This window comes from Mugil cephalus, chromosome 1 (assembly GCF_022458985.1).
Source record: "Mugil cephalus isolate CIBA_MC_2020 chromosome 1, CIBA_Mcephalus_1.1, whole genome shotgun sequence".
Taxonomy (NCBI): Eukaryota; Metazoa; Chordata; class Actinopteri; order Mugiliformes; family Mugilidae; genus Mugil; species Mugil cephalus.
Window position 1 is genome coordinate 7,206,354 of NC_061770.1, and position 22,557 is coordinate 7,228,910.

The window sequence follows — 22,557 nt, forward strand, 5'->3', positions numbered from 1 at the left end:
ATGCTAACATTTGCTAGTTACAGGTGAAAGTTAGGCTAATGGAAATATAATTAAAACCAAAGTAGAGGTGTTCAGTTATAAAATAGTAAAGTCAGAGAGAACCACCAAATTAAATGAGCTTCAGTCTCCGGGGACCACGAATGCCTGAACAAATATTTAAAGTCTAAAAACACACAGGGCATAAACCAGTGAAATGAGGGGCGTGGACGTTTGTGAGTCAGTCGGTAAACTGGGCCTTTTGTGCCACCAGACAAGTACATCCAACTGTAAGGAGCGCACAATGCTTCACCCCGCTCATTACTCTGTATACCTGACATTTAGCTCGGGTTCCTTCAGAGACCAACCGGCATCAGCTCATTCCTGGATGACAGATATCTGCGGGCCAGGCGCCGCATACTAATATAATGGTGATGCCAGGGTCCCTGCGTAACGTGAAGTAATGCACCTGAGGTTTCACGGCATGATGCGGGATGATGAAACGGGATTGTTTGAATAACACGGCATATGACAGCCTCCCCTGAAGCCAAATGTGCATCCCCGCCGGCACAAAATTGAAATCGTGCAGAAGCATTTTCATTTGCGTCTCGTCTGCTCTCGCTCAACATTTTGATCTCAGCCGCTTCAGTCTGAGCTGTCACCTGGTCTGTCACACAGAACGGGTGAAATGAGAGCACCGCACCTCGCACACGGTCTTAAGATGAAGACATTTTGCGGCACGCTTGGTCAACAGTTGATCAGTTTTCCACCACAGAAGGAAAAAGTAAAAGGAGTATTTTAAGAGATGGAAAAAGATTTTTTATTAGGTGCAGTTGGATTCAGAATTCAAAACATACTGTTTCAGGTGAACTTGCATTGCAGGAGCTCGCGGCTTTAGATTTTTATGCCTATTCATGCCGCCTGTCTCTGAATCCTGAACCCCAGCTTTTCCTCGAAGGCCAACACTCCCCTCTCCTGGCAGAAACCTCCACCGTCCTCACTTTAATCGACGGCGTCGCAGAAACGACACAGCCTTTAAATGTGAATTTGTCCTCGTTGCTTTTGTCTTTAATGAGGCTTCAGTTTTGAATACACGGCGAGTTCAGAGTCCAGTAATCAGTGGGCGTGATGTTTCCGAGGTTACTCGCACAAGTACCACTTGTTCTGTGCGCTGCGGATGGGTGTGCTGAAGTCTTCATTAACAAGCACCCAGGTGAAAATCAAGCAAGAACAGGACAGTCAGTGTGATCGCTCGCTGCAGAACAAGGACAGAAACTTGTACAATTATCCCCCTACAACCCTGCCTCACACGTACCGGTGTGAACCGCAACCTTTCCTGTGGCTCCACCGACAGAACACGGCCTCAAATGAACCGCAACAGCAAACCATAAGACACTGGAAGAAGAATATTCTCTATTACAAATCAAATGTAAAGAGCAAAAGAGACCGCAAAAACAACTTAAGGCTAAGATGATCGTGAAATCAATCTTATTAAACTGCTTAAGAAGTTGCAGTGTTTGCCGAAAGCACAGTTAAAGGCACCTCCGCTGAGAAGCCGTGAGCATCTCGCTGTAAGAAGCTGCAGGAGGGATTGAAATGGATGTTTTTATTGCTTCTGCACATTAAGCCTTTTCACCCCGTGTCAACCCGCCCAGAGACTGCAGATTAAAAGTACCTGGCGAGCTCCCGACAACACGGAGGTGGCAAAACAAACAGATGCTCGGACGAGCGTTTGAAAAGACGAGCGAGGCTGGAAGCGTGGTCAAAACGCTGAAAAGGTTGAGTTGCTGAGTGACGTAAATGACTCAACGCTGATGTTACCATCTTTGATTTTTTTTTTTTTTTTTTGCCAGCATATTCAACTTTACTGTTGTTTTTCATGGCGTGCATGCGGTGTTGTCACACGCCTACAGAAAGAATGACAGACAGTTAAAATAAAGGACGGTCGCAGCCGTTAAACTTACACAGAAGCCGTTCTGTTCTTAGCAACACGAGCAGCGAGCGGAGACGGGCGTACGGCACGGAAAGCTTCAAAACCATTACGTTTGTAATTGATGTACTGTATCGTTAAGTGTCTTAGGAAATGCTCTTAACCTGGATGAGATCGATTGTTGTCAGGAAGCGGGGGCCAAGATCGGTTTCATCAATATTTGTGGGGCTGAGCACAAAGAAAATCTTATTTTCCCTCTCGGGAGAGAAGACAAATTCATTTTCTCAATCAAGATGAATTACGGTTTCCAAATCTGATTGGAACGGTTGATTGGACGCGTAATTGCATCATCATTATTCAGCACAGATGCACCCACCATTCATCTGTATGAGTGAAAGGAAAAGCGAATGTCCTTTTCAGCCTGAGATCACGGCTTTTTCAACGTCGCGGTTTCCGAGTTTACAGCGAGCGTGAAGCGTTAACTGTTGTAAAGAGGCACGGCCCGGGCGATGGTGGCTCTGCAGATGGGACATTTCTTCGGCTCGGGCAGGGCCTCGTAGCACTGGAAGCAGGCGCACACGTGGCCGCACTCTAAAAACACACAGGAGCGCTCCTGGCTCAGGCACACAGTACAGCTGGTGGGGGACACGCTGCCCTCGTCCCTGTTGAGCTCGCGCATCCGTTTCCTCTGCTGCTCCTTGAACTCCTCCAGGATGCTCTTCTCCTTCTTACACTGCCGGTTGTGCGCGTATCGCTTCCACAGGATGAAGGCGAGCGCGGAACACGCGGCGACGCCGAACAGGACGGTCAGAATCCTCCACAGCCTGACGCTGTTGCTCTGCCTCCTCAGGAGGGACTCGTAGTCCAGCCGGGTGAGGAAGTAGCAGAAGCCCTGCTTCGGAGGCTGGAGCTTGATCAGGTTGTTGTCGAGGACCAGCTCTCCGACCCCCGTGACGTTGTCCCCCACGCGCAGCATCTCCTCGGTTTCGTGGATGCCCTTGGGTCGCTCGCCGCTGATGAAGTGGCCGATGACGTTGGACAGGGACTGGACAGTGGGGTGGAAGTTCTCGTAGGTGGTCTCCAGGTCCAACTCCGCGGCGTCTAACGGACGAATGACTCGGACCGCGGTGGCGATGTCTTCGTCGTGAGGCCCGAGGGCGAACGGAACGGAGTTGGTGCGCTGGTGGATGACTTTCTCTGTGCTGCTCCTATCGAGGAAGATCACAGTTAGGGCTGCAAAGGATGACTTTTCAAAGCAGCGTTTCAAGCTTTTAGTCACATGTGTCAGTGACATAATCTTCAAATATCTTGTTTTGTCTGTCCAACAGTCCCAAACTCAAAGATCTTTAGTTTGTAATGATGCAAAATGGGAAATAATATGACAATAAAATATATTCTTTGCATTTTTGTTTCATTTTTTGAGTAGTTGTTTCAGCTAAATTGTGTTGCTTATTTTAAATAAAATTAACAAACAAACAAAAAAACAACAACAAATTTTTAAATAATGTCAGTGCATCTTAGATGTACCGTTAGTTGCTCATTTCTACTTTCAAAAGTATAGTGAATAATAATTCCCCCCTCAGAGATGCATGGGAGTGTGTTAAGACTAAGAGCCACAAAACCAGAACCAGAACCAGTTCTAAATGGACCACAATGAGCTTTGTTTAATGTCTTGCACCTAATATGTAATTTAAGCCGTCTGTTCATTCCTTTAAAAAGCTCAGAGACGGTACAAAATTATATTTGGAAAGCAGATAAGAATCAGACATTAGCGGAGCAGGATACGGGTACATTACGTTAGTTGCCCAGAGACTGTGCTTCTTTTTTTATGCAGCAGGCGTCTGTCTGCGTCACTCTTAGCATCATCTCTGCCTATAATGCAATGCCGACATTATCTCTTTATGTCAGATCTCAAAGTGTGAGCCTACACAGTTGATTTTGACAACTGACTAAACTAAACATGGGGCACCATTGTCAGCTAAACAAAGAAAAGACGGCACTTCCAAACAGGTACGTGTTCAGTGACAGAGTCTTGGTGAACTGACTTACCATAAATGAGTGGTGCGATTCCACACCATCTTTTCCTCCTTCAGCGTCAGTCTCTCAATGACGCCTTTGCAGTTATCAACAAACTGGCTGCTCAGAGTTTCCTTCACAGACCTCACCACACCTACAGGGCCATGAATAAACACCCAATGTAAAACTACTGCCGTACTTCCTGTATTTATATATACTGGCCGTAGATGGGTGCATATGTGCCTCAGTAAAAATGTAATTCACAAAGGACTTTGGCTACACAAACCTTCTATGACTGCATACGGGACACATCTCCCCGGTGTTTCAGACAGGATGTTTTTCAGATCCTGATCTATGGAGATTTTCTTTGCTTCCTGTGGGAAAACAAAACTCGACATTAAAACACTTTAAACATTCAGAGACAGAGTGCGCACAAATGTTACCGCATACCCTTAATCTGGTGACTGTCGTAGCTCTGTTCCTGTAGATGGAATAGAAGATGGCAGTCAGAGCTGAGCTGGTGGCTAAAACCACGATCTGCGCGGTTGAGGGTTTCCCACTGGAGTCCATCCTGAGATCTGCAGCGTCCACCTCTGTTCAGAGAGAGAGAGGTAGAAAATGCATACACTGTCAATAAAGTTAATTTTGAGGTGGAGGGTTTTCCTCTTTCTGACACTATGAACTCAACAACATTTCAGATGGAAATATTATACTCTCTACTCCACTATATTCTACATAAAATACGATTAAACTCAGGGAAAGAAAGATTAACTACTACTTCAACTGTGAGCTGCTACTAACAAGTTTACTGATCAGCTGGCTTTTATGTGTTTAACCGGTAGGAAAGTAATGTGAGAAAATAAGCAAAAAGCAAAAGTTCCAATTGAAAAAAACTAACTCACAAATTGTCTTGTTTGTCTGAGCAGCTGTCCAAACAACAAAAATAATCAATTACTTTCACAGAAAATACCAAAATGAAGCTAGTCCTCACTAGTCAGGCGAGAAGACAGTCCCCTTCAAAAGGATTCGTTTGTAAGCTAGATATTGTATTTGTAATTAGGTGGAACCAGATTATTCTAAAATGACTTAAAGAAGTATCGATTAGCAAAAACAAATAAATAAATCAATCAAAAACTAATTGGTGCATGCCAGAGGGAAACTGGTTTGGGAGATTGTTAATACTTATACTGGGAGTACAATCAGTTCATGAATAAATAAATAAAATAAATTCGAAATAAATCTATTAATGTTAAGTAGATGTCAGCCAGCAGGAATCAAGGAAAATAGACAAAATATTTCTCAAAGGGGAGCTCTGTAAGACGGTGGTTTTACTTTCAGTATCTTAGGTACATTAGTATCTTAGGTTTTTGCTAATATTTCTTCGTGCTTATTAATTTTAAATGTCTGAATTTAGTCTGCAGTGGAGTCTTCTAACCTGGAGTAAAAGTCAACAGACTGTTTTTAGTTTTGATTGTTGGAGTCCTCCAACTGACAGGACAAGGGAGTTAGCTTCAGGTCACAAAATACTGCGATGCCAATATAAGCTCGCATTGTGATAACAGCCTTTGATAGTGAACGACTTTTCATATGTAGCCTCCAAACTCTGCCATAGCGTTAGCTCCATGTTTTTATTAATTATCCTTTGTTTACATTTATGTCACTTCCTTAACCGAGCCTGCTAGCTAGCTTAGCCACATTAGCTGTTCACTAGCTGGGCTTCGGCTAACAGGGAGATGGTGATTTTTAGAGACATGCTGAAGAGACGTTGTGGCTGTCGCGTCATAAAGCACTGTGTCAGTTTAATATTTTAAGTGTCTGACCTGTATTCACACTCGTCCTCCTGTCAACAGACCCCCGTGCGACTCCTCAGTTCAACTCAGGCGCCCGTGAAGAGATGTGCAGTTCTCCTGTCTGCCAGCAGGGGCCAGTAAAGAACCACCAATTCATAATGTGCACATATTTAGCTTAACCTTTTATAGGACCGTCATTGAGATACTGGGATCATGGACATAAGCAGGCTGTTTTACTTTTGTGAAATGTTTAAAATAAAAATCATGGAGAAAATCAAGTTGAATGAATTTACTATATTTGGTTCTGTGCCCTTATGTGGTGAATAAATGTAAACATGTATTTAGACCATTAGAACACTAGTGCTGGTGATACCTAAAAAAACAGTTATACTCAGCATTCATGCAGAGGTGATCCTAGGACTGAGAGGCACAGGGATGCAATTTAATATGTGTTGAAGTGACCATATGACTCCTTGACCTATAAAGGGTTACTTAAAAATGCAACACCTTGACAAACAAGTAGTCTCATTTTCAGTTCAGTTTGTCTAATTTCAGGCTCTGTGTGCTGCTGTGCATCTAGAGACATTTCTGATTGTAAATGACAGTACACATATAAAATTGAACTGAATGCAATTACATATGCAAACATGATGAAATGCAATTGCCTTGCCGCTTTCTTTCACCCCGAAAAAAAGTATGTATAAATAAATAAGAGAACAATTTTTTTTTATTTATTTTTATTTATTTTCAGACCCAGGGGGATCCATTACACAGTAAACAAAACAAAACAAAACAAAACCACCACATCAGAATAAACAGACAATACTTTGTCAATACAATACAGAGCCTTTGGCAAGGTTCAGTGTCTAACATACAGACATGTTCGCCAATGATTCCACAGTGTGGACAACAAATAACAACAATAAATATATAATCCATGTGAATTATTAAAAGTGCTTCATCTTCATGTTTTTGAGATGTTTGTATGCTAACTACAAAAGCAAACTAAATTGTCTTAGACAATTAGTACATTACGAAGGGTATAATAACAATTATTAAACACCCTGCGGTTAACATTTTAGCTTGAACCAGCTAAGCTGCTGTGACCCTTTTCTGGCCAAAAAATAATAAATAATTATTATTTAATCCTTATTTAATGCTGGTTGTTTGTTATAGGGATATTTAGCATGAAAAAAATCCACATAGCATATTTAGCCTACATATTGATTGATAGATGCTAACACCTGCACAAGTCCTCGTTGTCAGTCTGAAATATGTGCCAGATGGCATTATAATTATGAGCAGATTCCTAATGCTGCCATTTGTGAAATAATTAAGCAACTCATCATTCCAACAATTTAATTTCTCTGTGACTCTCTAACTGTTTACCTGCTCATTTCCCTGCGACACTCAGTTTGTCGTCTGCAGGATTTAGCTTTTCTTGTGCCACCGCTGAGGATATTAAGTCGTATCTGGTGATGCAGATTCCAAGCCATAAAAATGTGACTGAGCACCCACAGGCCACCTGGAGGGCAGGCTGACTAATCCGACCTCTGTTGACCCTCTCAGTTTGCCATTCATCCAAGGCTACATACAAATTGTGCTTTTCCTCTTTCCTCCTCTTCCTCTTCCTCTGGTATTAATGGTATTCTCTGATTTCAACGAGGGCTTTGGGCCCACTTATAAATCGCTGCACAGTATACTCATGCCTTAAATTCAGAAAAGAGAATTATCCCAGAAAGACATTTTCTGTTATAAGGTAAACTAATGCACATTCTGAGTAAGTAGATCTATAAGCTGTTTGTTTTGATGGATTACTCTTTAAGAACCACACCAGTGAATACTGAAATTGTTTTTCTATACATACATTATGCTTCCTTGCTATTTCTTGTTGCATTATGTGTGTAGTGTATTTGTTATGAGATGTTACAACAAGGAGAAAAGTTGAAATATGATAATGCTTCATTTGAAAAAAATTCAGTGAATATGTAAAGTGAATTTGTAAAACATAATTTCTTAGCAAAATAAATTTACTTAAAAGAATAAATTAAAAATAAACTTACAGCTAAATGACCGCAGGCACTAGGAATGAAAGTTTCTGAGGCACCTGTGACCAAACTGTGCACAAAACACAATCTGGCATGACATGTGCTATGCTAACATTAGAGACCAATGAGATAAATGCCAAGCCTATCATTGAAATCTGGCTAATTCTTTTCTTTTTCTTTCTAGCATTCAATTAAAATTGGTCCCACACATGGACCATTACACGTTACAAACTTACGTATCTTAGGTACTATCCTTCATTCTCCTCTGGCTAGATGCCGTATCTTCAAACACCATCTTTCTCTCTACACCTTAAGACTTATTATGATCTACCTGCAGACAGAAAAAGATAAGCTTTTTGTTAAAAGTTAACTTAACATTTCAGAAATGTGGTCTTTTGTAAATTATTTAAATTCCAATTCCTTGACTAATTGAGTAACATTTAGAGAGCAGTTTTACCTTTCTATAAAATAAAATAAATGTATGCATTTTATTTGTGTAATTCTTTGTTTTTATTTTGCGCTTTTATATTTAATTATTATTTTGTGCAAATGTTACAACTTAACATTTGTACAAAATAATGATATACTGATATAATACTTGTCAAAGAACAAAAACATGGGCTGGGATATATATCTGTATGTATTGCAATTCCCCTCAATAAAAAAACAGTATATATAAGAAAGCCCTGGTACTGCAGTGCTGTGAACAAATGACCTGACAGTGAACTATGGAACTAATAACCAGCCAGCTTCACATAAAAATAGCATTGCCACCAGAGCCACCAGAGGAAGAACTTGGGGTGTCTGTTTCGTTGATGTGATGCAGCTGTACTCTAAACTTTGCTGCTGTTTGAAATTTGGGTCACGTTATGTATGGACGGAGCCAAAACACTGACCAAACCGGTGAAAACGCATTTAATAGTCAGTCTTTAGTTGGATACATTTGGAACATATTTTGTTGATGCTGAACTTAAATCAAGCTAATGCTTAAATGTTGTTAGTAGTGTAAATTACTTTTTACAATTAAACCTAACCATAAAACCTGCGTTTAATGAACTCAGATGATTGAGTTAGGCATTTAAGAGTTTCTCTGTTACCACTGCAGTAGCAGTGCATCAATATAAAGGCAAATTAGCTGGCTGACATTTAAAGTAGGTGAAGTAGCAAACTAGCTACCCTGATACGGCAATATGAGGAAAACTATTGCAGGTGATGGTTTGCTTAAAAATTAGGGTTGTACCATATTTGGGCAAAACCGGTATTCTGTTAAGAAGACAAAGCACTTCAGTCTTTGCAGTCAGTCTTCACCAGACTAAATTCTTATCAGAATATGGGTCTGGATTTCATTATAATCAACCAATTGCAGAGTACCCTCACCCCCACCTTCCACAGTCACTCCCTGGTCCTCCCCCCATGCTGCTGCATCCTTGTCCCTAAGAAGTTACATCTAAGGGAGTTGAATGACTACAGACCGGTCGTCCTGAAATCTAGCATCACGAAGACCATGGAGTGGCTCCTGCTCTATCACATCAGGCACCAGGTCCACCATACTTTTGTGCACCAGGAGAAGGTGGGGGTGGAGGACACCATTCTCTACCTGCTCCATTGGACTCTCTCACACTTGGACAGGGGGAATGCTACTGTGAGGATCATGTTTTTTGACTTCTCCAGCACATTCAACACCATCCAGCCCCTGTTACTGAGGGACAAGCTAATAGAGATAGGAGTGGATTCACAACTCACTTAGTGGACGATTTCACTGGGAGACCTCAGTATATCAGATTGGGGAACTGATCTGGAGTGAATCGCCTTCTGATCAATACAGCTAAAACCAAGGAGATGATAGTGGATTTCTGGAGGTCCAGGCCCCACCTGCAGCCTGTAACCATCAATGTGGAGTGTGTAGAGGTGGTGTAGAGGTGGTTCAGACCTATAAGTACATGGGACTGGTCGGCTAGCATAGACTCAACAAAGGTCAAAGCTGTTTCTGTTTCCTCATGAGGCTAACCTGGACATGTACTACCACACTATGGTTTCCAAGGAGCTCTTCTATGCTGTGATGTGAGGAGGCAGGACTAAGAAGAAGGACACCTCACGGTTGGACAAACTGATACAGAAGGTGGAATATGTGGTAGCCATTTGCTCAAAAAATGAAGTAGTTACCAAAGATGGTATCATCTATTAACCTGTATTGGATCTGTTCTTTTTTAACATGCCAATTTTAACACACTGTGAACAAATGGAATATTTGCATTTGAAAGCATGTAGTTGAAAACACACTTGCAAAAAAGATCTGTTTGTCATGATGCACAAAAAGGAAGCAGCAGATAAGCAGCTTTTAATCCTCTGCTAATAATTGTTTGATATTGTAAATGCATTCAACTGCTTAGTATGGGGTCTGAATTCCAATGCATGGCCTCTTCTCTGAAGTATACTCTTTCGAAACCTTATGAATTATAAAGTAAAAGAACAAACACAGAAAACTCCTCTGGCTGAGTCGGTCTGACATAATCAGGCTGACATGTGAATGATTGGCCTTCAACAATCTGCAGTTTGGCATCTGTTCGGAAAAGGTGCAAGCTTGTTTTCAACCTGAACAAAAGAACAGTAATGTCCTTGGGGCTTTTATTCAGCATTAGTCACCTTGTTATGTGGACACAGTCTACCTTGCAGTTGCTGTCCCCTTCTCTGCCCACGTGCAGCCCCCACTTTCTTCATCACATAATGACTTCCGTTTAAATGCCAGCCTGACGCACACTCACATGGATTTCAGACAGACGGGAGTACTCACAGCAGAAGGAGGGTGCAGCTTTATGAGAGGAAGGAGGTGACAAGAACACTGCATAACGGGTCCTCTTGATGCTACTCTGCTGAAAGGATGACATTTTGAATTTACTGCGACTGCCTCAGTTAAGCCTGGCGCCTTGACTGTATGTGCAGCATCAACACCCTGCCTCTTTACAATTACAGTAACACATTAGAAGAATCAATTACAAGTTTTTATTTATGTTTTATGGATTCAAACATTCTGTATCTCGTCTTTGAAAAAGAAAGAACAAGAAAAGCAGAGCTTCTCACTTAAACCTTTTTGGTCTCCAACCTTGTCTCCAGCCCTCCCTACTATTGGGCCGATGCTGTAATTCTATTTTTGTCACAGGCAAGTTGGTAGGTAAGCAGCCATCAGTTACTAACAAATAAAACCTATGTGAGAACTAACTGGTGTGGTACAACAATTGATGGTGCATAAAGACAAATTAACCGTCTGTGATGTAGCCAGTAGGGTACGTCACCATTCAGTTCAGTACGGTGTTAAGTTCAGTACAGTGACTCAGACCTTCACCATATTGGCAGTGTCTTACTGGTGTCCCTGACTGATTAAAAAAATGGACAAACAGATGCGCAGATTGATGCCTATGCAGACAGCCAATAACCTGTGATGTCACCGACCTGTCACTCAAAGCGACCAATATTTATAGATGACTTTAAATCTTATTATAAGAATGGCAAAATTAAAACACTTTTTATTTATTTATTTATTTTTTATGAAAACGTGTTGGACATTTTAACACGGAGGTCTATGGGGATTCACTTTTGGAGCCAGCCTCAAGTGGCCATTGGGGGAACTACAGTTTCTGGCACTCGGCCTCTGTTTTCAGACCAAGAAGTTGGCTTCATCTCTGGCTGCAGCCAGTTTTTGATGTGGTGAGTGGTAATGCTATCATAAACAACAGGTAAATGTGTCCCGGAATTCCCTGCGCATAAACCACTCAAAGATGAAACATACCTCAGATGAATGTGCCCCATGGGATCCATGAGATTTAGAGGTGAGGATACTTCACCTTCGCTGTTGTCATGTTATAAGCTAAACAGTATGTCATCTTAATGTTTACATTATGTGAGGGTCGTATCAGTCCTATCACCTACCTATTAATAAAAAATAATTACCCTTCCTTTGATCTCTTAGGAACTAGATCAACAGCCTCAACGGGCTGTAATTAACATGCACATCTTTGCGCTTCATATTAAGCTCGATCTTTCGGCTAATTGGCAGTTTTTCTTTTGACCTTGTTGTACATACAAACAATAAATCACTGACTGCAGCACGGCTTTTTCATTATTGTACAGAACAGGAGTAAATGAGGGGAGCTGACCTGCAGGTCTCCTGTGAGTGTACCATTTTTTTGATTAAGGGAAGGAATGACTCTTGTGCATACAATGTTGTGCAATCTCCATATGCATTAAACTGCATTATGCATTCAGCCGTGCCCATGGAATCTATAGGATGGGAATGAGGTGAAATCGATTTTTATCCCTCAAGGCGTAACCAGTACCTTTTGTAAACAAACAAATTAAAAGACTTTAGCTGCATGAAGCGTTCAGTAACGTCCCCTCTTCATTTTTTGAGTCTTATTTTTGATCGTGTTATCGGGAGGCAGTAGTCTGATGATATATGAAGAGCACAGTGGCCCTTTCCATCATCATTCCGTCTCGCTGGTTCTTTACTCCGCGCCCGTACAACCATAAATCAGTCATCTGGGAGCTGGGGCCCTGTCTGCCAGGCCCCTCTCATTGATTTTGCTGCCCTGGGAAAGTGTAGCGTGATGAAGAGAGCCCACTTCAATTAGGCAACCTTGCTAGACAGAAATGCGTGGCATACCCTGTCCTGGACAAAAGAATGTCTTTGAGAGAAACTAGACGAAACTTAAGATAAGGAAGAAGAATTTAGGAGGTGAGAGATATCACTCGGATAAAAGTAATTGGTTTGCTTCAAAGAAAAATCTGCACCCTGGGTTGCTTGTGTGAGTTGATAACTGATGTGGATTTTGAGGGGAAGTAAATGAACAGAGTTACAGGAACTGAGGCCTAAGCACTTTCCAAATCGGCAATTCAACGGTGAAAAAACAGTCTTTAGTTATGTGATAATTTACTGATCCAAGTAAATAAAACTCTTCTCGTCTGACCTGCTGCCTTGGAGTGCCCAAATTCTTGGTGGAGGGCCAAAATTGAATACGGGGGAGGGTCGTGGGCCAAAATGTTAATTTTGCAGTACACCGAGTATGTGACAGTGGTTATTGCGGTTCACTTTTATGTTAAAAAAAATGACTTAACATCTATATGGCTAATTTAATTAAGAAAAATAATTTTAGCACTCTGAGATTTGAATATGTTTATCATCAAATACAAAGACATTCAATGAACATAGTAACACGCCTAAAATGAAATCAGTACTGTACCTACTAGTGCAATAAACAGGACAAAACATGTCCCCATTAATCATACAGACTTCAATCATACACTGTGGTGGAATCGACTTATTTTCGTGTGTCTGTGCGCCACAACATACTCCATCTGCATCGGTCACTGATCTGCATCCACTCGCTGTTGGTCTTCGTCACCTCACAGGATTTGAGCTGGCAGGAACTCAACAGCGCCACCCTAACATCAATGTATCACAATGATTTTCTTTGGTCAGGAGTGGAAGTGCACCAATAAATAATATTGGAAGAGCGCAAAAGCAGCGAACGAGCGCAGACTCCGACCGCTAACGGTAGGGGGGAAAAAATACAGCGGGCCCCAAATTCGGTATCCAGGGTCTGTGTGAATGGGTACCTGCTTTCCGTTAATGTCCAAATCACAACTTTTGAGCCATGGCAGTGGTGGATGGTAAGTTAATATATTGTGCTTAAGTACTTCTATAGAGTTTTCTTTGTAATATATAATTTTAAAGGAAATGTAAAACACCTCATTCTTTCATTGACGTTACACCTTTGCATTTCGTACATTAACCTACGTCACCGTAAGCATGCTAACTGTTAGCCTCAGTGTTAGCCTTTTCAGCTACATTTGCATATGTATCGGCTCACTTTGGTTTGTATCCAATGTCAGCATGCTAACATGGCCAGTTAAGACTGTCATGACACAAGCCAGAAATCTACACAACTTTCCTCCCTTCTTCCGTCATCAACGTCCTCTTCTCTCTTTCTCTGAGCGCATGTGTTTGGCTTTGGCGTGGCTATGGACGTGGGCTTTGTCCTGATGTGTGGCTGACACACCTGACGTCCATTATGTCATTAATCCCTGCAATATTTAAACCCTGGTTGCTCCAATCTAATCTTTGCTAGATTATGTCAAGTTAAATCACGGAAGATGTGCAAAGCGCTAGATGCCTCGTTCTAATTGTCTAACTGCATACTGCCCGTGTTTGCCGTGTTCACTTTCTTTGTCTGGTTCCCATCCAGCTTACTGCCTATTGAACAAACAACTGGCCTGCTCATTGTACACTTTATCCAGTCCATGTTGTTAGCTTCAGACAACTCAGTTTACAAGCAAATCTACACAGTTTCTCAGCAATAAACTATAGGTTTCTGTCCACATTTGGGTCCCTCTCTGGCTTTATTAAGGTCAGTTTAAGAGACTGCTAGCTCTTCTTGAAGATTAAACATGTTTTATATTTGTTGATGTTGATAATATTTTACACAAGTTCTATTCAATTTAAAACTTACTGGTCTTTCTGTTTGGCGCTTTGTACTTGTCTTCACTTTTTTAATATATTAAGGCACTGATTTAATTAAAGTTTTATTGGGTGTCAGATTCTCTCTTGGAAAAGAGGTTGCTATCATTGGTGGGACCTGTTAAATGGATACATGGAAGTGGAAACACCTAAGAGAAATAACAAAACGTGTAGTATTCACCCTGAATGCAAATGGAATTATTAAAATGGACCACACTCTCTGTATGGGAGAGCAAATTTATGAAAGGCCATTTTTTTCCTTTTCTTTTAACCATGACTATAGAATTCTTTGCGAAAGCTGCTGCACAGTTACAATTACAGTTACAGAAACACCACTTAAAAGCTGTAAGAGTAAACATGGTTCAGTGGATAAAAAGGCTGAACATCCTTTAATTAAAATGCCTCTTATGTGATAACTCAGATATGTCAATACTGAATAGACTTGTCCTATTTTGCAAAGGCCAAACCATGATGGATTTTTTTCAATTTAGCATATCAGGGTTTGCGTTAAACGTCTGTGGTTAGCGATGAGCTATCTCACATCAAAGAGGTGATTTATGGGGCCGCTGCCGTTTGTAGAAGGCCCCTCAATCTCATGGCGTTTGGTGGATCGGATCACGGCCTCTATCTTTATTCACTGAACATCAACTAGACTGACAACAGTCTTAATTATTGTTCCACAGCAGCATCTCCTTTATGGCAACTCCCCAGACTATTCCAAAAATTCCATTAACTTACTTTAAGCATTTTCAAACAGCCATAAGTTTGGCCACACGCCCTCTGAATATGTATGTGGCTCGTAAAGGTGTTCTTTTCAGTGAGTATCCTGAGCCATTGAAAATAACTGTGATCTTAAACGGCACTGAAAAGGAATTCAGAATATTTCTGCACATTTTGCTCTCTAATAATAATGATAATAGCAGCCATCAGTGTGTGAGATAGTGCCTCTAAGGCAGCTCAGTTTATTTTTCTATTCACAGTGTGCAATGGTTGAAGGAGACATTTATTTCCCAGTGTTGCCACAGTAACTATTCTCTCAGCAGAGAACATCATCCACCATCTACACGACAGTTGAGTCCAGTCTGGCACAGCTCAGTGGCAGACACATACTGTGTGACATTTATTTTGATTTATTGCAACATATGTTGAAAAAGTTAAGCTACATGTTTGAACACACAGTGGCAACGTCGATAAAAATGCCATCAGTTTTTTCGTACGCAGACTTGCAGCCTAGGTTTTAGGTTTATCTGCTGAAGTATGTGCATCCTCAAGGAGCATGGTGGTGGGTAGATGTTTTTTTTTTTTTCTTTTTCTTTTCTAAATCAATGGAAAAAGAAATCTTTATGAATACATTTGAAATTGTTGATAGTGTATTTCATAGCTGAGATTGATGAAAACGCCCAAGTACTGATCAGAGGGGTACACGCTGGACAAGTCATGGTACCGCCTCTGGCCCAAGACAGCTGGGATGGGTGCAAGTCTCCCAGGAACCTCCAGAAGACAAGTAGTTACAGAAAAAGAATGAATGAATGAATGATCCGACCATAGCCTACACATACATGATTCATTTGACAATGAAGCTAACTGGAAAGAAGTTCATCCTCCAGGGATCATGCATGTTCTCCTAGTCCAGGATATACAAGTTTCTCTGAGCAATTTAATAGACTTAATCAGGAGTCTTCAACGTCCAAGGAGCCCAAACTGATGGAGAGATTAAGTGGGGATGCCTTCCTTATTATATGTGTTCTAAACCTGGGCTTGTGCTATTTATAAATATACATTATTATGATCATTTTGCATTCAATATTAAGCAATCCCTTTGCTAAAATATGCTGGATTCATGTTAATGTCTATTTAAAGAAATTTGAATTTGTGGGGGGAAAATATATATATGTATATACTGTATATAAAAATGTCTAATCAACCCAAGATTTTGCGACCCCCCTGCAGTGCCTCCGTGGACCCCCTAGGGGTCACGGATCCTTTATTGACCTATGGACTAAGTTAAACTTTGATCTGTTTGTGTTCGTATTATGTCATCAAAGGATGTACCCTCCAGGGACTCTGAAGGCACTTCAACAATTAATCATGTCCTTGGACATATACATATAAGATAATAGGGCACCTGCAAGGTGGACTTAATAATGTGGCACCAGGCCAACCAATCACATACCTCCACAAACATATACAGCAGCCAGGGAACACCTAAAGTGTGGGTTGGGCATATAGAGTTTCGTATGTTACTATACCCACCCAACCTACCCTTTTGGTATGCATGTGTACCATTAGTTAAATTGTACTTTTTAAATAATGGTACACAGTGTATATAATGTGTTTCTCGATGACCCTGACAGAAATAGATGGACTAGGAATATATGATAAGAAACAACATTTCAGTCATAAATATAGTCTGCAGGTTTCCGCCTGTGGTGTATACTTTATTCTTTCGCAGCACCACCAAATAGAAGCTTTAATTGAGATGTTGTTCCACGTTCATATTTTGCTGTTGATGGAGATTCTGTTTTTTTGCATTTTAAAGTAGCCATACTTCAAAACCACTGGTGTAAACAAACCATTAGAGCAACATTAGAGAACACGACAAAGTGAGTTGTCATCCTCAGATAAAAGATAGTTAGATTGATTGGAGATCAGCGTGTTTTATGTCTTAATTACTCCACGACACAAGTGACACTTACACTTCAATTAAATTGTAGTCACCTTAGACCCTTGAGACCTTTGAGTCACTTGGTGATGTGGTGTCTTCCACACGTCTACAGTGACACAGTGAACACACCTCAGTGCAGGGCTGGAAGGATAAGTAATGCTTTGGTAGGGAGCCATTTGGAAGCAAAACAACGAAGCAGGGAGGGGGTTGAGGGTGCATGAGCGCTGGGGTAAGGCTCCAGCACTGATCAACGCTGGATGATGCAGAATACGGACGAGAAAGAGGAGGAGGAGGAGGAGGAGGAGAGGAAGGAGGAGCGAATGGGTGAACAGACTAGCTGAGGCTCGCAGCTCTCAGTCTCTCCTCTGTGCTTCGCAAAGCAGCTTCTCTCGGCTTTCCCTCTCTCCCTTTCACACATCGACTTTCATACACTTCTTGCCTGAGCTGACGAGAGGAAACGCAGCAGCAGAGGGGCTTGCTTGCTACAACTCCTCCCGCACCATGCTCCCCTGGAGAAGGAATAAGTTTGTTCTGGTGGAGGACGAGGCCAAGAGTAAGCCCAAGAGCCTAGGGACCGGGCTGACCTACCACTCCATCCTCTCCTCTCTGCTGCGCTCTTGTCCTGACTTACTACCTGACTGCCCCTTCGACTGGGTAGGCAGCATCTTTCATACCAAACGGCAAAAGGTGGAACTGAACAAAGAGGAGCCTGTTTACAATGTGCGCTATCTGGGAAGTGTGGTCACCATCACGGCAAAGGGAGACGGCTGCACCCAGGAGGCAGTGGCCAAAATCTGGGCGAGGAGCAACTACGGGGAACAGAGTGTCAAAATGAGGTTAACAGTGGGATCACAAGGCATCCGAATGAGCGCAGATAAATCTGGGAAAAAGAAACCCATCCATCTTTACTCTCTAAACAGAATCACCTACTGCACCGCTGACCCGTGCCGGCCAAAAATCCTGGCTTGGATCTACAGGCATCAGGTCAAAAACATGGCAGTGGTGCTACGGTGTCACGCCGTCCTGGTAAGTAAGTCCGAGAAGGCCCAGGCTATTGCCCACAGCCTGTATCAGAACACCACCTCCGCCTTCAGTGAGTTCAAACGGCTGAAGCGTCAGAGTGATTTCCGGCACTGCCAGCAGCAGCTGCTGGGCGAGGAAGCGGTGCCCCTGATGCCCCTGAGGAGGCTGCTGAACGGGCAGTGCCACTACAGACCTCCCGCTGACAACCCCGGGAGCGCCACCCGCCTCTGCTCCATCACAGAGGAGGACGAGGAGGAGGATGAGGATGAGGAGAAGGACAGCAAAGATGGGAAGGAGGACGTGGAGGAGCCAGAGGAGGATGCGGAGAAGCATCAAGAAAAACAGAAGGTTTTTACAACAAACACAGACCCAACTCAGTTACTGTCAGAGTTGGACATTGGGGACATTGCTCGACTGGAGCAGTGCCAAATCAACTTCGTCAGTGACGGGAACAACAACACGTTTACGTTTATAACCTCTCTGGTGTGACTATAAAGCAGTTTAAAGAATATGATTCTGCAACACAACAGTAACACATTCCTCTCTTTGTCCTTCACTGGTACCCCACTCAGGCTCCCTCCTCACCCATCCATGTAATGTGAAGTGTTTACCAGAAACTTCTCCTACTACCAGGTGGTGGAGCAAAGGCAGCCGATCGCTCTGTGGGAGTAATTTCTATTCTGGCCAGATGGCTCAGATGCTGGTTTGACAGTAGCAGTTTGAGAAACTGCGTGTTTACAAAGGAGGGCTGGTGATGCACAGACTAACGACAGCACAATGACGAACGAGGACAATGGTTTCAGGAGACACGAGAGCACTGACACTGAGATCACTGACTTGCAGGTCACATATTGATCCCAGCAGCGAGCAGGATGTACACTTAAAGCTGTGTATACCAGCAGGGACATTTACTTTTTGGATCGACTTGTGATATTTTTTCAGGGAGGTTCTTTGTAAATTTGCGTACGTTTTCTAATACGACAATCCTTACTGAAATTCACAGTCACAGACTGACCTTTCTGAGCGCTCACAGTTGTCTGAAGTTTGTTACGGTTTTGCTAATGATCGCAGCCGACTAATGAAAAAGGCTGTAATTTAGGAGGCAAGCCATTGAGTTGACATGTTTATTGCTGCCATTTGTTATAGTCCTTATCATTTATGCATGACATGTCAGAAGTAACCTTTTCGAGCTGAGCTTTTGTCTTTTTTCATATGACATCTCAGATCCTCCAGCTTTTTAAATGAACACTGTGATAAACATGTGACCAGGGCCAAATTACAACTGTTCATCCAGCGTTGTCTAGTTTATGTAATGCATTTTTTTATATAGATCTATTGCAGTGCTGCCTGGTTTGCCAAAAGAAGAAAGTTTGCCATCGCTGTGCCCTTTTTAGTCAAATTTTGCTAATGCAGTTTTTCCATGAGCCCTTGCAAAAATAAAGACGTACCCTCAAAATTGAACACCAGTTGTTTTGAATATGACCTTTGCTAATTTCCTGTTGATGATATCTGTGCTTCTGTCTAAATATGGATTGTGATTGCTATGAGATGAAGCTATTTATTTTCCAAATCCGATGAATAAAAATTACCCTCACTTGGGTTTCCTTCTTGAATCTCGGAGGGTGCGTATTTCTAGATGTTATCCAAGGCATTATTCAAATGACTCTAACAGCTCCGCATTCCAGTAGTGCCCATTTGCATGTTTGTGATGTGGAAATGTATCTAACCGACACTTCAAAGACAAAAACAGCAACAAATCTACGCTGACATATTTTGGTTCCTGAACATTCAAACTGTATAAAGCTGTGATTTAAAAAAAAAAAACAAAAAACAATGTGAACTTTACACTGCCAGTCAGTCTCATTAGATGGTAATGTGGTGTGATAAATTTCTGGAGGCCTTGTACTGGCTTTCCATCGCTTGACTCGGAGGGGAGCAATTAATCAGCAGATTGAATTGTTCAGGAAATGAACATAAAGCACCTGCCTCTGCAGGACGGCTGACAGGCTCTGTCAGTGCCGAGTGATCCAAAACGGGTACCAGGAAGTTGACTCGCCCATCAACCATTTCTCTGCTAACATCAGCCACATTAGTGACGTCTCTGAGCTGGTTTACTGGCGTCACATTCATAATTAAATGCATCGGTCTTAAACGTTTTTCAGGCCAAGGACCCCCAAACTGATGGAGAGATTAAGTAGGGACCCCCTACCTACTGTGTGTGTTCTATGTTAAACTCGAACTAGTGCTATTTATAAATACACATTATCATTTTGCATTCAATATTAAGATATTCAAATAATAAACAGGTTCCGATATTCATTTTTTCTCTCCTGCTAATTTTGCACCTGGCATTTTACCTGGGGACTGAATAGGCTGGACCTGGCAGACGGCGTGTAATATGCAGCCTTGTGATTGGCTGGATACAGGAGACTTAGATTGACAGGTCTAGTGTGACCCTCTTTGTGGAACGGTACGCTGTTGAAACAGCTCCTGTAACACTGACTGAGTGAAGTGACTGAAAGATAACGTCTTCTGCCTCCATTTATCCCCTTACTAAAATATGTTGGATTATGTTTATGTGTATTTAAAGAAGTTTAAATTTGTGGGGAAAAATTAAAAAAAATTGTAGACAAATATCTAATCAACCAAAGATTTTGCAAGCCCCTGCAGTACCTCCATTGACCCCCTAGGGGTCGCGGACCCCCTGTTGAAGACCTATGTTTAAGCATGTTTGTGATTTAGTGATTTGCAATCAGGCAGTTTTACAACCACCAACAAAGAACTAACATTTCATATTCCAAAAAGTATCACCATAATATAATATTTCACTGTGATGAATATATTAATGCAGAGAAATTATTAATGGTAAATCTCTTCATGAATTCACTTTAATTGTCTTGCATAACATCAAAAGCTGGTGGTTTTGACATCCCTCATTAATATTGCATTTGAAGGGGAATACTGCTTTTGCAGAGGAACAGGTGCAGCTTTGTTGATGTATGAGAGAGCAAAGCCATTGTGAGGAGGTTTGAATCACTGTGGTGGATTGTTCTGAAGGGATACATTCAGCTGGAAGCCTTGAGATCAATATTTTTCTTTCCTTGGAAGAAACTATCCCTGAACAGAACAGGGTCTAGTGTCAAGTGATAGATAATAAAAGATTCCTGTGCCCTTGCCACAAATCCATTCAAAGCAAGGATAACTGCACTGTCTGAATACTTGCTTTAATGCATTCTCTCTGCATTTTAATCCTCTGCCTGTTCGAGAGGGTTCTGCCTGTTTTGCATAGATAAACAGTGTCACACACAATACATAACTTGAGTAAGTCACACCATTTTCCCACCGACATTCATGCAAAATGCATTGTGCGGAACCTGCTGCCAATTCTATGTTAGCATGCAATGGTTAGAAGAGGAGCCACTGTGTTTTTATGTAAACATAACTCTTGTCAGCTAAACAGAGGAGAGGGAGCAGATGGCAGCAGCAAGGTGCACGCTGGGTTTTATCACTCTCATCTTCCAGAATAACAGGGGCTCAAGCCCAGATCTGGAGCTTGTTACGTTTTGTCACATCATCAGCCGCAGGAGATGCTCTTTAAAATACATGAAATCAAATCAAACATGGCAGCTGCCGGCCTTTCAAGCATTACGTATAATCAAGCTGTGCCATTTCTTACAGCAGAGTGTCTGCCTTTGGAGATCCAGAGAAGCTGCTTCTGCCCGCACGCATCTGTTCAGAGGCTTTCTCATCTTCATGCAGCGTCTGTGAAACACACACGGCGAGGTGAGTGGCAGCAGCACAGGCCCACTCGTATTCATCACGAGGAGGCAGAATGGGAGGAACAAAATGTTGTGTCCCAGAACTGCTGGCAGCAGGTAGCAGTCTGTTTTGTTCCAGTGAGGAAAAAAAAAAAATGCTTCTGCCTGAGTTTACACTAGCAGAGATAAAGAACAGGCCATAGAGGCCATGGAAAGACACTGTGAATCACCACGACTGCTCAGTACAGAGAGAAATTAACAGCGACGTAACTAGAAAAGATCGATTGTGTGTTTTTAAATAAACATTTATTCATTCTCATACACTCATACTCTTTATAAAGTAACCCACAAAGTACACATACTGACTTAAAGGAATGTTTCTTGATTTAAACCCTTGTGAAATGTGTTTACAACGTCATGGCTGAGGTTTGCTAAAGTATTTAGTTTGCACGGAGTTTACATGGAAACAGCTTGGTTGGTTAAGACGTGTGGTTAAGGGAATGATCGGTTTGCAAACATGAGGACTAAGAAGTAGGCAATGTAATCGTGTCCCTGGACTGGCTGTCAAACACAGAAATGATTGTAAGGTTAATTTATTGGTTAATTAAGACATGCATGTGTTAGCACATTATTACATATCAGAACATACAGACAGGAAGAGACTAGCAGTGGTGTGGTGGCCTTTACATGCTCGTGAAATTCAGCAAATTATAGCAATGACAGGAGAAGACATGCAACATGAAGTGGGCAGGTACCAGGTTGAACTAATCTCATCTTTGCGGAATTGCGATGGAGCTCCCCACTGACTGCCTGCAGTGACGTCCTGAGTGACAAAAAAAA

General features: G+C 41.9%; 2 protein-coding genes across 2 annotated transcripts; one reads left to right on the forward strand and one right to left on the reverse strand.

Moving 5' to 3' along the window:
* Positions 1 to 772: 772 nt before the first annotated feature.
* On the reverse strand, positions 773 to 5,850 carry mul1b (mitochondrial E3 ubiquitin protein ligase 1b). Its single transcript, XM_047611985.1, has 5 exons — positions 5,743 to 5,850; positions 4,373 to 4,515; positions 4,209 to 4,296; positions 3,956 to 4,076; positions 773 to 3,114 (listed from the first exon to the last, which is right to left on the reverse strand). Exons 2-5 carry the CDS (start codon positions 4,490 to 4,492, stop codon positions 2,385 to 2,387), a joined length of 1,059 nt encoding a protein of 352 aa, XP_047467941.1. The 5' UTR covers positions 4,493 to 4,515; positions 5,743 to 5,850; the 3' UTR covers positions 773 to 2,384.
* Positions 5,851 to 17,236: 11,386 nt separating this feature from the next.
* On the forward strand, positions 17,237 to 19,572 carry fam43b (family with sequence similarity 43 member B). Its single transcript, XM_047590846.1, has one exon. The coding sequence runs from the start codon at positions 17,438 to 17,440 to the stop codon at positions 18,446 to 18,448; it is 1,011 nt and encodes a 336-aa protein (XP_047446802.1). The 5' UTR covers positions 17,237 to 17,437; the 3' UTR covers positions 18,449 to 19,572.
* The last annotated feature ends 2,985 nt before the right edge of the window (positions 19,573 to 22,557 follow it).

Excerpts from the sequence above, each read along its gene's own strand:
- mul1b (XM_047611985.1), bottom strand. The coding sequence starts at position 4,492 with ATGGACTCCAGTGGGAAACCCTCAACCGCGCAGATCGTGGTTTTAGCC. Across the intron at positions 4,077-4,208 it reads CCCGTATGCAGTCATAGAAG|GTGTGGTGAGGTCTGTGAAG; the intron begins GTTTGTGTAGCC and ends ATGGCCCTGTAG. Across the intron at positions 3,115-3,955 it reads AATCGCACCACTCATTTATG|GAGCAGCACAGAGAAAGTCA; the intron begins GTAAGTCAGTTC and ends CTTCCTCGATAG.
- fam43b (XM_047590846.1), top strand. The coding sequence starts at position 17,438 with ATGCTCCCCTGGAGAAGGAATAAGTTTGTTCTGGTGGAGGACGAGGCC.